This window comes from Pleurodeles waltl, chromosome 9 (genome assembly GCF_031143425.1).
Source record: "Pleurodeles waltl isolate 20211129_DDA chromosome 9, aPleWal1.hap1.20221129, whole genome shotgun sequence".
Lineage (NCBI taxonomy): Eukaryota > Metazoa > Chordata > Amphibia > Caudata > Salamandridae > Pleurodeles > Pleurodeles waltl.
Window position 1 is genome coordinate 815,325,019 of NC_090448.1, and position 14,647 is coordinate 815,339,665.

The 14,647-nt window shown below is 47.2% G+C and overlaps 1 protein-coding gene across 2 annotated transcripts in view; it reads left to right on the plus strand.

Moving 5' to 3' along the window:
• LOC138260021 (zinc finger FYVE domain-containing protein 1-like) overlaps nucleotides 1–14,647 on the plus strand; it is a 118,231-nt gene that overhangs the window by 66,749 nt on the left and 36,835 nt on the right. For both annotated transcript variants that reach the window (XM_069208088.1, XM_069208090.1), the window contains exon 7: nucleotides 14,477–14,594. In XM_069208088.1, the coding sequence (XP_069064189.1) occupies nucleotides 14,477–14,594 (118 nt within the window). The remainder of the gene's footprint in view (nucleotides 1–14,476; nucleotides 14,595–14,647) is intronic.

Below are 14,647 nucleotides of genomic sequence, written 5' to 3' on the forward strand. Positions count from 1 at the left end.
GGGCTGCATGCGGCCCCCGGGCCGTACTTTGAGTATCACTGGTCTAGCACTTGTAATAGTATATTGCTTTAGTTAATCAGCCATTGTGATGAGAAGTTACAAATTAAAACTTTGTCACAAATGACCATTTGTTTCTACTAATTTTCAATATTTTGTTTTATTTGAACAATTAGTTTCTTTGGGAAAACCTTGAAGAATCTACACAAATGACCTCTTGCTGAATTCAGAATTTTGTCTAGCTTTAAGAAATATATTGCTGTCTGGGATCCACCATGGGTTTCACTCCTGATTCCAATACAATCTGGAAGGGAGTTCAAGGCACACAAAATAGGAAAATAGATCTCTCCTAGTAAAATGCCAAAACTGTGTTAAAAATGTGTTTTTCTCAATCAAATCTGCTTGTCCCTGAAAGCTACGAAGATGGTGATTTTAGCACTCCAAACCTTTTGTTGATGCCATTTGCAGGAAAACCCCAGACACACTTTTCTGCTGCACGTTTTTCCAGTTTTTACCAAAAAAACAAAATGTAGCTCTATTTGGCCTATTTTTTCAGTTCCTTCCTATTTTTTCAGTTCCTTCCTGGGGAATGCCCAAGCCCTGGGTACCTTTTAGAATCCTCAATATGGGGGAATGATGCATATTTGGAGTGAATAGCTTATGTGGACAAAAAGTTGTAGAGGCCTAAGCGCGAACTACCCCAAATAGCCAAAAAAGGCTCACCAATGGAGAGCAAAAAGGTCTACCAGTGAAAAGGGTTAAAGGGTGCTTCATTATGGGAAAAAAAAAAAAAAGGAAAGCTGCTTGTATATGGAGCGACACTGCCATCTACTGGATAAAATGAAAATATACATTGACTGGAAGTGTTTGAATTCTAATGATGTTTATGAAAAAAAGAAACAAAAATTAGGGTTGACCTGCCCACGCACGGAATGGCACATAATATTGGCTTTCTTCACGCAGACACCAGGGAAAGAGGCGATATCACACTGTGAACAAAAAACGAGCTGGACACTGTTAGTGAATGGGCTCTGGCTCCTGTGTTGAGGCTATGCGTAGCGGATGTACTCGGGGAAGGAGATCTGCAACCACCACAGGATATCGGTGACAACCGCAGAAGTTTATTTTTTTAATGTTAAAATGCTTTGGGATTTCGCTAGGGTGTGGTACTCGGCACTGCTTAACACAAAGCTACGTGCCAACCCCTTTCGAAATCTCTTCATGGGCTGTCAGGCAATAGAAGGCTCAAGTCCCTGCCCCTCCCAAGGCCTCTCCACCTCGTCTTACATGGTGAGAATTTCTTTCAAGCTTGTCTGGACTGATAGAGACTTGTAATTAATTACCTTGTGATTATTTCCCCAAAAATTATTGGGCCCATGATTTACATATGGAACCCTTCCTAGCAGCGTGTCACCACTTCCAGAACATAACAAATAAGGCATTACCTTTAGAAGGACACCTAATTTTACCAGTTTCTTACCTACACATATATGCTTTCAGTTTTTAACCGGATATGACACACTTTGTTGTTTTTAAGTTCTGAGTTTTGACAGGTTAGCTGTCAAATGTATCTATTTCTTACAATATAAGTATAATGGGCATGAGATAAATACCGTTCAACACCTGGCTTTCTGCGACCAACCTTTATCACATTGGCTTGAGAATTAAGTGCTAAATGCTGTTTGGTGCATTCTTCCATCTCCACTTGAGTGCTTCCATTTAAGTCTAGAAAGGACTACTGTAAAATTGTAGCCTGTGTCTTCCAGCGTATGGTTTATGGTTCTTATGGATACTTATAACCGCACTGACCCCGCTGCCCCCCAGAAGTGACGGCTTGAGTTGCATACAAGCACAACCGAACACAGACATTAGGTGCCAGATGTAGCAAGATACAAATTTGCGAATCGGAAATTGCTAGTCGGTGCGACTCGCAATATCCGATTCGCAAATTCGTATGCAAAATTGTGTCTCAGACACCTTCTGCGAATCGCAAGGGGTTCGCAAAGATCCACCTCATTAATACTAATGAGGTGGGGTGCAGTTTGCGACCCCCTTGCGATTCCCTGCACTCACAGGGATGGTGGCCTGCTGGAGACAGCAGACCTCCATGTCTGTGACTGCTTTTTCAGTAAAGCAGTTTTTCTTTTGTATTGCAGCCTGTTTTCCTTAAAGGAAAACGAGTTGCAATACAAAATAAAAAATGAAACCATTTGGTTTTGTTTTTTCAGAGCAGGCAGTGGTCCATTGGACCACTGCCTGCTCTGAAAAAACATTTTGTGCGACATTCTCTAAGGGGAAGTGGGCCCATGGGGACCCCTTCCATTTTGCGAATGAGTTAGCACCCACTTCAAGTGGGTGCTAACTGTGAATTGCTTTGCGACTGCTTTCGCGGTCACAAAGCAATTCTGCATCGCGGTGTGAGTCGCAAATAGGAAGGGAACACCCCTTCCTATTTGCGAGTCGCATTCCCAAATGGAAATGTGCATCGCGATGGCCGTTTTGCATGGCGCAAACTGCGATTTTCTCAGTTTGCGCCATGCAAAACGGTTCGTACATCTGGCCCTTGGTCCTTTCTTTTCTTTGCCTTCGTATGTGAATCCGAAGCTAGCTCTTAACTTTTTCTAGCCCATTGATTAATTTTATTCTAACACATTTTTTTCATAGTTTTCAAAGGAACATGTCGTCTCCTAAAACTACAGGGTTTAAGGCTTGTAGCGACTGTCGCAAGGAGATGTCTGTGACCATGAGGTATGGCTCTGGTGTTTGGGTTCGGGTCACAACTTCTAGTCATACAAGGAGTGCGTCCTTATGCACCATAAGGCAATTTGGGATTTCAGATCTAAGCCGAACATTACAGAGCACTGTAGGAAGTCGCACGAGTCCTGCTCTAAGGCAAGAGCACAGACCCATTCCCTCTCTTGAGGCCACTGCCACAACAAGTCTTCGTCAGGGTCAAATTCATTGAGTAAATCAAAAAAAGAGCTTTAGGAGGTCCAAGACCCAGCCTTACCACTATCCCACTAAGAAGTTGCAAGGTTGTCAAGGTACCCCTCGGATTCGTTCCCAGGCCCTGCCTCATAAGTGGATTCCGGAGAGAGTCCCAATTCAAGCTGAATTTTCAGGGCTGTCGGTGACACAACATATGGAAGTGTTCAGGGATGCCAACTTGTGAATATTTGTCATCCTGCTGCTGCTGCTACTGGCACTTCATCAGAGCCCTCTAATGTGCAGAGGCATCACTTGTGTTAGCACTGGTGGGTTTACCTTCGGCGCCCTCTATACCTCTGCTTCAGGCCCAACTCTGGGGCAGACTCCAGGTATGGCACCACGATCCTTGCCTGCTTTGCCGCTTCAACAATACCAGAGGAGGATGCAACCCTATTGTCCTGTCCGACTCCAAACAGAATCCATCTCTAGCACGACTGAGGCCATGCACTGGATTAGTCCTGACACAGCCAACCGCTATTCACTCTGACTTAGACTGAATAGCACTTTTGCTTAGGAGGCATTCTCCATTGCCCCCACGACTTTTCGGATCAAATTCACACCTAAGCCAGCCAGCCTTTGGCAACGATGGAGGTGATGGGAGTGAATGTCTACAACAATATGACAACAACAGTTTTTATTTAGATCTACAAGAGGCCAATGGACTGAATCATTTATGGGGGTTTGTTGTCCTGGTTCGTCAACAGAAGAGGCAGCCTTATTTGCTGTGTTCTTCAAAAGGGCTGCTGAAGTCCTTGATTCACAATTGCCATCAGTTGAAGTAAAAACAAATGTGCTAATTGAAGTTTTACTACATGGGCATACCTCGTCTGATCCCTTTCTGCCAAACGCCTGAATTGCATCCTCCTGGGTACCTGAGCTCAAATGTTTTCCTGCCCGTCTGTAAATAGAGCGGTAGAACCACAGACCTGCTTAGGGTGGCCCTGCGTTTTGACAGAGCACTGTATTCCAAAGAAACTGGTGGGTCAGGTTTCAAGTATCAGAATCAGTCCAAACTCATTTGCTATGACTACTCCAGCTATGTGTGGCGAAGAGAACCAAGGCACTTGAGAAAAGAGTGTTCTTTTCAGCTAGCCTCACCCTTAGATCATTCATTATTGCTTGATGTATGGGTACTCGGACGCATTATGGGACACGGTCGCAGAGACCTTGTCAGCAGATCCAGATGTGTTCCATACCAACTTGGCAGAGACCATTCAGGCTTGCAAGGATGCAGCCAAATATGGTCAGACATAGACACAACCGACTGGTTAGACTTGTGTGGTGCTCCAGCATCATGAATAAATGAGATGTGCTGACTTATTGGGTGATGACCAGGTGTCACTCTGGTATATCAGTTACGACTGGTCTCTCCAATTTGGTGAGAAGGCCAACTCCACTTTAGATCGCTTTAAAGCAAGTAGAGCCACAGCATGGTCCTTTTGTCTGTCCAGACCTGCAAGACAGTTTTGCCCCTTTTGAGGCATTGCCTGGGGTGTCGCTTATAGGCAATGCCAGGGCCCACCAATCCAACTACAGACTCCTCAGTACTTTTGTGGTTTGGATTAGGAATTCCGTCAGACAGCGTCCAGGCACACAGAGACAAGGAACCTCCCAGTCCCTTACCCTATGGCAGCAGCCTTCAAACCATTTTAGCTTATCTTTGGGGGCATACTTCCACCCTGTGGAAGTCAAAATTATTCATTTTCTCCACAGGTGGCGGGTCAAAACATCCAACTGGTGGGTCATGCACACAGTTTGAAGGGACCACACTCTGCTATTCCTTTCCAACTGACCGCCTCTTACACCTCCATAAGAACAGTTTTCAGAGGACCACTTGTCCATTTTGCTGCAGGAGGTTTTCGCGAAAAGAGCCATAAAGAGAGTCATCATGTCGGAAATCAGAATTGGGTAATCTAGCTGGTATTTCCTTGTGCCGAAATTTCATACTACAAAAGGACAATATAAAGATGCTCATGCTGGCCCAGGTTCCATTTACCCTGGATCCCGGAGCTGTGTGTCAGGCCTTTTTGTGTTTCCCAGGGCAACAGTCTGTTCAATTTACCTATTGTGATGCAATTTCTCAGAGGTTTACTCCGCATTTCCTCCTAAACCCTTTGTGAAGCCTCAGTGGGACTTTAATTTGTTTTTAACCTTCCTTATGTGCATCTCTTTTAAGCTGTTGCACAGCTGTCAGCTACTTCCCTGGCACTGAAGGCAGCCTTTGTCATCACAAGAACTTCTGTTTGTTGTCTGAGTGAGCTTCAAGCTCTGCCAGTCTGTCCATCCTACACCACCACCTTTCTGACAAACTGGTGCTGAGCATTTGAGGGACCTTTTTACCAGGGATTGTTACCCCCTTCATGTCAGACAGACCATCACACTTCTGACTTTTTTGCTCCATCTCATCCCTCAAAAGAGGAAGGGGAAACTCCATTGTTAGGACCCCAGAAGAGCACTAATCTTGTGCATCAATCATTCCAAAGACCTTCAGTCGGAAGATCAATTCCTTCTGATATCCTCTCGAGCAATGAAAGATAAGGCAGTGCAGAAGTTGACTATATCCAGGTGGTTAGTCCTGCTTATTAAGCTCTACCAAGCATTGTCCAAGAATATGTCTTCAAAGGGATTCAAGGCACATTTTACCTGGGCCAAGGCTCCTGTCTCTGCATTGGGACACAAAGTGCCCCGGGTATTTGTCAAACTGCAACGTGGGCATCAGCGCACATGTTCGTGAGGCATTATTACCTTGACAACTAGGTTCCCCATGAAGGGCAGTTGGGCCCTTTGGTCCTGCAGGACCTTTTGGTTTCAGTCATTCCTTAGACCCACCACTGTGGGAGGTGTTAATTTGTAATCGATTTTTATGGTGAACAATCTGAGGCTAGAAGGAACTATCTTAAGAACCAGTTACTTGCTTTTGGTAATGCTCTTTCTGGTGGATATTCTATTTACCTCTGATTCCTCACAGTCTTCCTGCCTCCCAGTACTGTGAACTGGGCTCGTTTGCATATAAAAAGGTCCCAAATTAGAGATCTGCACACTGGCACTAATAACTGTGTTCAAGACACATGTGGCTGTAGATACACATGCTGTGCATACTTCTTCCATCTAGTCTTGGGCCAAGATGTCTGTAAGTTGTTTTTCTTCGAAGAAGTATTCTCACATCACGAGGTATAGTGACTCATGCTGGTGCTAGTAATGCGCATGGGCATTGGCACCCTTGTTAGATTGTTTTCTTTTCACTGTCTGTTTCAGACGTGTGACACGAGCTTCAGATCAATGCTGTTGCGATGATCTCTTTTCAGCCTTCTCGGTTCCTCCTTCTTCTGGTGGTGTGTCACATCACCCTTCCTCACATTGACTCGATGCCCGTCTACCCGTCCGGTTCGGAGATTTGGACAACTTTGTTGTCTCAGTATGGGCCTCGCCCTTCAGGGCCGTTGTTTCTCCAAGCAAGCATATCTCACCTGTGATATAACGGACTCTGTTCCACTACTGTTCTCACTGTCATGCCAATTACCCCTGTGCCGGTCTCCACCAGGTCACTAACCTTTACCTCTTTCCTGAGCATAAGGCCTCCTGTGACCCCTGCCGCTCCTTCCGCTCAAAGAAGACTCTTCTGTATCCATAGGGATTTACGTATTGAAAAGTCTTGGAGGAGTGGGGATGACGCCCCGAACATCTTTGGCACCTAGGATCTCGACGGCGAGCCCCAGTTGGAACCATTGGCAGACAAGGACGAGGCCTTCTCACTAGAACCCAGCATGGGTTACAGCTTGAGATTCACCGACTTGCTTCCCATTTAGCTGGGCGAGAGTATGAATCCACCTCCCCTGCCTTCGTGGCACATCTCGCAGTCTGAACACCCCCCTCCACGAAGCCTGTCATCCAGCCTCGAAGCCCAGCAATAGTCCGCCACTGCCTCTCTGCCATGGTTGGCACAGAGTGCAAACTTCAGATATCAGGCGCAGCTTTGGCTTGACGCCAAACAAGATCCTAAACTCCACTCCCTCTGCACGAACAGCTGCTTCGAAGCACCCGTTGGAGCCGAAACGTTTGACGTCAAAGCCTCGCTCGATGTCGACAACCCACACGCCGGCACTAAAGCACTCAGTATTGAAAACTGCTTCTTTCTCCGTCTCTTCGTCGTCTTTTCTCCAGCGGCTGCAGTACGAACCTGACACTCCTCAGCATCACATCCTCTTTCCTCTTCACACTAGGCGCATCTTCACCCAGCCAATGGCACTGACCAAGGATGGCTCCAAGCGCAACCTTAGCTTTGTGGGCGTACTAAATCTGCCACCACCGCTTTAAAGCAAGAGGAAACATGACAAGGCAACCAGCCCTCTGCCATTGTCTTGCCTACCTAAACCCTCCTCCTCCCCCTCTTCCTTCTACCATACTCTCCTAACCCTCTCAGCCTGCTTGAACCCCTCTCCTTCCCTTCCTGGGAGTCACCTCACTCGGAGTTCAGAGGACATTGTCTGGGGGACCCAGAGTACTAGTATAACTAATATGATTCCTGGGATCTTTATGATGTGGATCCTCCAGGGGACAGTGACACCGAATTTTACCCCTCCCATCCCTCCCCACCTGATGACACTACCTCCTATCAGAAGGTCCTAGGCAGGGCAGTCTCTTTCCATAAAGGAAGCCATTGAGGAAGATTTCCTGTAGGAAACCTTATCTTCCTCCCAATATTCTATGCAATACCTGCCAATGTGGGAAGGAACTGCTCAAACCGGATCCTGATATTTTTAAAGAGTCAGTTAAGCCTTTGTGGTCACTCTTAGGGTATACTTGCAGGTATATGGTGAGGTCCCACTTCTAATAGCAATAATTTGAAGGCATCCAATTGCCATATGTTCAGTAAGGTTCATTGAAAGAATAAGAAGGGGCTTTGAGATGAGTGATCCAATTCAAGGTTTATTGGTAAGAGGTTAGTGACTCCAAATTATACTTCAAATGAATAAGTCATAGAGCGAGGTAAAAGCTCAGCCAACACGTGTTTCGCCCTAGAAAGCGCATACACCAGGGCTTTCTCAAGGCATAAAATATAAGTACATTTGTACTTCGAACGATAAGCTGAGTAATCATTGACACAACAAACAGTCCATTAAATTTGTTAAATTCATTCAGCAACGGTATCGGATAGATTTTGTCAAGTCGCGTCCGTCGCCATTTTATGGTGGTGGTCACTCTTATGGTAGACAAGAAATATAAGGTCTCCCTGTCAGACACTGTCTGCATTAAAGGACAACCCCCCTCCCTCCGCCTCTTTGGTTGTTCAAGGCACAGATAACGCACCACTGTCAGATAGGAAAAGTAAAAAAGATAGATGCTGCTGGCAAAGGCTTTGCTGCGCAACCCGCTAATCACTGAAACATTGCTAATTCAATTGGATTACTTTCCAGGTATGGCAGTGCTCACTGGGATGAAATGGAGGAGCTCCTCTAACTCCTCCCAGATGAGTACCGTAAAAGGGGCCAAGTGTTAGGGTCTGGTTTAGAGAAGGGGGTTACTCCATCACCAATCTGACGGATATCCCGTCCGCCATATTATGATCCCATTATAGCCAGTGGAGAACGTAATAGGAAATCTGTCACTTTTATGACGTAATAACTGGTCCGCAAAACTCTAAATCATGCCCTTAATCTCTGAAGACAAACTCGTCACCTATGCAACCATACGCTGTGTGCTAGATGCTGCAACACTGCGGCTCGCTGCATGAATTCCAGTGTGCACATCCATAGCTACTTCAGGCTTCGTGACTCTGGCTTCAATCCAGACATTCACCAGCATCTCCTAAACCTCTCCTTCAATGGGAAGTGCCTCTTGAGGCAGCAGGTTGATCAGAAGCTGGAGAAGATCAAGATGTTCACGGAGACTCCCATGGCCATGGGTGCCCTCCACAGGCCCTCCCCTCGTGAGTCCTTTTGGCGGTCTGCCTACTGAGGCGGCTCCAAAACCACTTGACAGACACTTCCACTTCTTTCCAGTGTTGGCAGCCTCATCAACCCTCCACAAGGGCTTATTTTCGTGGCTCCTATGGAGGTAGAGGTAAGGGTGATTCCCTCAAGGGAGCTGCCCCTGCCAAACAGTGACCTGCCCTTTCTTCCCCCGTCCACACAACACTTGACTGGGGCTTGATTCCAAGGGTTCTTCCCCACATGGGTGCAGACCCCCCCAAGATCAGTGGGTGCTAGACATCATACATCATGTTTACTGTTTTGAGCTTGCTACCATGCCGCATACTCATCCTCTCCTCAAAGGCTGCTTCAGAAAGAGTTAGATGCTCTCCTACTCAAGGGCATCATAGAGCCAGTGCCATCACACCTACAAGGCATAGAGTATACTCCTGCTTCTTTTACATTCCTATGGAGGGCAGGTCCCTCAGGGCAATTTTAGACCTCAAGCCCCTCAGCGATAGCATCCTTTCAGAGCATTTCCACATGGTCACCCAACAGGATGTCATACCTCTACTACAAGGCAACTTTATGACTGCCCTTGATCTCAAAGAAGCCTACCTCCACATCCCAATTCACCGAGGTCACTGATGCTACCGCTGTTTTGTAGTAAGTGGCAAACATTATCAGTTCAAGGTGTTGTTGTTCCAGGTTACCACCACCCCAGAGTGTTTACAAAATGTTTATCACTGGTGCACAGGCATCCACGTGTTGCCTTACCTGGATGATTGGCTAATCAGGAGTGCAACTCATCAGCAGTGCTTCACACACAAGCAAGCCACCATAAACCCCTTACACGATTTGGGGTTCACCTGCAAGTCCCACCTTCAGCCCCTCCAAATTTAGCCCTATCTAGGGGCAGCCCCAAGAATGTAGTCAGCAGGGCCTACCCTAGTCTTGGAAGGGTGCATGCCTTCCAGGTGTTGCTCGTTCTTTTCCAGCTGGATCCCCATAGTTCTTCACCCCAGGTAAGACATGCGCCTGTTAACAGTGCTTAGCGCAAAAGTGAACTCAAGCAGAGGGTCAAAGGGAAGAACTAGTGTTGATTGGGAGCCACACTTAACGCTTTGTGCAGTGGTGGAACACCTACAACCTGTTGCAGGGGCAGCCCTTTTGTGACCCTACTCTGCAGATCACAATCACAACAAATGCTTCCCTTACGGGATGGGGGGGGGGGGGCGCATTTATAGGAATTCCCAGTCCAAGGTCAGTAGACACCCCAGCATCAGGTCACCACATTAGTTAGCTTAAGCTAAGCTAGCACTGAAAGCCTTCCATTGTCATATTGCAGGCAAGGTTGTCCTCATTCGCATAGACAACATGACTGCCTTGTACTATCTACAGAAACAAACAAGCACTCACTCTCTTCGTCTGTCGGAGTTAGCTCAGGGCATTTGGCGGTAGGCTCTCTCCCAGAGTCCATATGCTGGAGGAGTACCTTCTGGGAATGGACAACAACTTTGCAGACCTCTTCTGGGGATACAGCAACAAGTCCATGAGTGGGTATTCTACCCGCAAGTCCTTCTTCAGTACTATGGGGATTTCCCTCTTACCCACAGTTGATGGGCAATGCATTATGGATGAACTGATCAGGGATATTTGCCTATGCTTTTCCACCTCTCCCTCTTCTTCCGTTTGTGGTTCGGAGGCTTCAGCAGATATCCCTCACCCTGATCCTGGTGGCTCCAACTTAGGCCAGACAACCCTGGTTCACCACCCTCCTCTAACTTTCAGTGACACTGCATGAGAGGCTCCCCAGCAGGTCAGACGTTCTCATACAGAGCCATATAAAAATCAGACACCCAGACCACAAGATGTTCAACCTTGCGATTTGGCTCTTGAGGTCTGAGAATTTGGTTGTCTCAACCTTCCTCCGGAATGCAATGACATTCTTACGAAAGCACAGAGGCCAACTACCTGTATCTGCTATGTGGCTAAATGGAACTGATTTTCCACTGCTGCTTATCACAACACATTGAACCTTTGGCAGCAACTGTCCAAGCTGGTTGCTACTTTTTACGCTTACAGACCTGTGGCCTGACCAATACTTCCATTCGGCTCCACTTAGTTGTAATGGCTGCCTTCCTTCAGAATAGAGAACACAAATCCCTTTTCAGGATCCCTGTTATAAAAGCTTTTATGGATATAAAGAGTAATTCCTCCACAGGCCTCCCCAGCCCCTGTATGGAACCTAAATATTGTTCTCACCATTTGAGCCTCTCCATTCATGCCCCGTTCAGGTCCTCCCCTGGAAGGTGGCCTACTGGTCGCAATCACCTCTCAGAGGTGTCCGTGAGCTCCAAGCCTTAATTTTGAAAGAACCTTTCTTTCAGGTTCATAGAGATAGGGGTAGTCCTCTCTACTAATCCTAAGCTCCTTTCTAGGGTGGTTTCTCCATTCCAACTTAACTAATCCGTAGAGCTTCCAGTTTTCTTTCTCCAACCTGATTCGGTTGCAGAAAGGACTCTCCATACTCTAGATGTTAAGTGCACCAATATGTACTATATGGATAGAACAAAACCCTTTTGCAAGACCCAACGGCTCTTTGTTGCCTTCACAAAGCTGCACAAGGGGAGGACTCTTTCCAAATCAGGCATAGCCAGATAAGAGGATAATTAAATGTGTTCAAACATTCTATGCAAAAGCCAAAAGACTTTTGCCTATCCCTCGTCGAGCTCTCTCTGATTCCAAATTTGTACTTACATATTGGTAACCCACTATCCCACTCCAAATTGGCATACTGGACCCCTCCTTATAAGTCCCTAGTATATGGTACCTAGGTACCCAGGGCATTGGGGTTCCAGGAGAATTCTTATGGGCTGCAGCATTTCATTTCTCACCCATGAAGAGCTCATACAAATCTTTCTTCTGGACTGCCACAGCAGCCTGAGTGAAATAGTGTAAGCACTATTTCACAGCCATTTTTACTGCACCAGTTAACTTATAAGTCACCTATGTGTCTAACCTTCAGACCCTGAAGGCTAGGTGCAAAGTTACTGTGTGTGAGGGCACCCCTGCACTAGCTGAGATGCCCCCACGTTGTCTAGGCCCATTTTCCCAGACTTCGTGAGTGCGGGGACGCCATTATAAGTGTGCACTACATATAGGTCAACACATATATGTAGCTTCACAATGGTAACCCTGAATATGGCCATGTGAGGTGCCTAATAACCGGAAATTGTACCCCCAGTCTGATTCTGGTATTGGGGGGCTAATTCCATGCACCCTGGTGGCTCTACCCTAGACCCCAGTACTGCCAAACCAGCTCTCTGAGGTTTCCACTTCAGCCCCAGCTGCTGCCACCTCACAGACGGCTTCTTCCCTCCTAGGGTTTGGCCAGCCCAATCCCAAGAAGGTAGAACAAAGTATTTCCTTTGGGACAGGGGGTGTTACACCCTCTCCCTTTGGAAATAGATGTTACAGGAATGGGAGGGGTATCCTCCCAGAGCCTCTAGAAGTGCTTTGAAGGGCACAGATTGTGCCCTCCTTGCATAATCTGGTCTACACCGGTTCAGGGACCCCCAGTCCATGCTCTGGCACGAAACTGGACAAAGGCAAGGGGAGTGACCACTCACCTGTCCATCACCACCCCAAGGGTGGTGCCCAGAGCTCCTCCAGAGTGTCCCTGGGTTTAGCCATCTTGGATTCCAAGGTGTTGGGATACTCTGGGAGCATCTGAGTGGTCAGTGCCAGTAGGTGACGTCAGAGACCCCTCCTGATAGGTCCTTTCCTGATAATGTGACCAATCCCCCTCTAGGGGCTATTTTGGGTCTCTCCTGTGGGTGTTTGCTCAGATTCGGGTTGCAAGACTCCAGCAGGACTCCTCTGCATCCTTTGCTTCACCTTCTACTGTCGGATCCACGGCAGAACTGCCCCAGGAATTCTACAACTTGCAACAAATTATCCAAGGCGACTACTGCAACTCTGTAACTCCAGCTCCTGCCAGCAACTGCAACAGGGTTCCAGGTCGTGCATCCTCAGAGGACTGCCTGTCTTCATCCTGCACCAGAATAATTGAAGGAATCTCCCATGGAGTGACAGTCACTTCTCTGCTTCAGCAGGCACCTCTCTGCAGCGACGACTGGTACTCGTGGTTCCCTCTCCTGACGGCGAGCGTGGATCCTGGAACACAGGTGGTGGACTAAAGTGACCCTTACTGTCCAAAGGTCCAGATGTCCAAATTTGGTGGAGGTAAGAGCTTGCCTCCCCGTGCCAGACAGTACCCCTATGTACTGCATGTTTTGCAGCTCCTAAGGCTTTTGTGAGCTTTCCCAAGAATTCCTTTGTGCACAGCCTAGCCCAGGTCCCCAGCACTCTATCCTGCGACACTCAGCGTCCTGAATTGTTCTCCAGCAGCGTGGGATCCCTTTGTGTAGTGCTGCGATGACCGCCATTTGCAACTCATTTGTCCCCGTATTCTGGGACTCCTTTGGGTGCTGCCTGGTCTTCTGAGGGCTCTCTGGAGTGCTGAGCCCCCCCCCCCCCCCCCTGTCTCCTCATCCTGTGTTGAGACCCCCAGGTCCCTCAAACGTGTTTCTTGCATGAGCCAAGGCTTGTTTGCGGAATCCAGTGACGAAAACCAGCCTGCATTCATCTACTCGACGTGGGACATCTCCTGCACCAAGCAGGACCCTGGAGCTGTCTCCTTTGATGCATTTCTGACTTTTTCTACCAACTGGAGGTTTCCCTTTTGCACCTTCATCTGGTTTAGCAGGGGCTCCTGTTCTCCCTGGACTCTTCAGGGGTTCTTGGACTTGGTCTCCTCTCTCCACAGGTCACAGGTTCCAAGAATCCATTGTTTGGTGTCTTGTAGTCTTGCTTGGTTTTTGCATTATTCTTTATCACGACTTCAGTGTGTTTTAGGAAACTTGCTGTACTTTACTCCTGCTTTCCTGAGCTCTGGGGTGGGGTATTTTACTTACCTTTGGTTTTTTCTTACACTCCCAGCGCCCCTCTACACACTACTCTTGCCTAGTTGGGAAACCGACATTCGTATTCCACTATTTTAGTATATGGTTTGTGTTCCCCCTAGGCCCATTGCAACCTATTGTGATTTTCACTGTTTGCACTATTTTATGACTGTTTACTTACCTGATTTTGGTTACAGGGGTATATTTTGTGCATAATACTTACCTCCTAAGGGAGTATAGCCTCTAAGATATATTTGTCATTGTGTCACTAAAATAAAGTACCTTTATTTTTTGTATTGTCTTTCATGTGTGTGAGTTCTGTGTTGACTACAGTGGTATTGCAAGAGCTTTGTATATCTCCTAGTTCAGCCTTGGCTGCTCTGCCCACAGCTACCTAGACAGTCTGGCTTCTAGACACTGACTACATTTCACTAATAAGGGATAACTGGACCTGGTATAGGGTATAATACTGTTTGTAGCATGTAATGCTGAAGGTTCACATGCCCACACCTTTCTCCCCGGAAGCCTTTTATTGTTGCGGATGTCCTTTATCCCTCCTTTTTAATGCATGGTCATCTCTCTGACTTGTGTACTTGCTCCCTTTGCTTACCACAGGTACGTGCTGGAGTGCTTTGTCTGTGGTATCATTTACCGTAGCAGGCAGTACTGGTATGGGAACCAGGATCCAGAGGGCATGATTGTGAGACAAGAGGTTCGACACGTCTGGCCTGGGGTACGTGCTTCTCTTCTCAGTGGTTTATGCGAAATGAAAAAAAGACCCTGTAC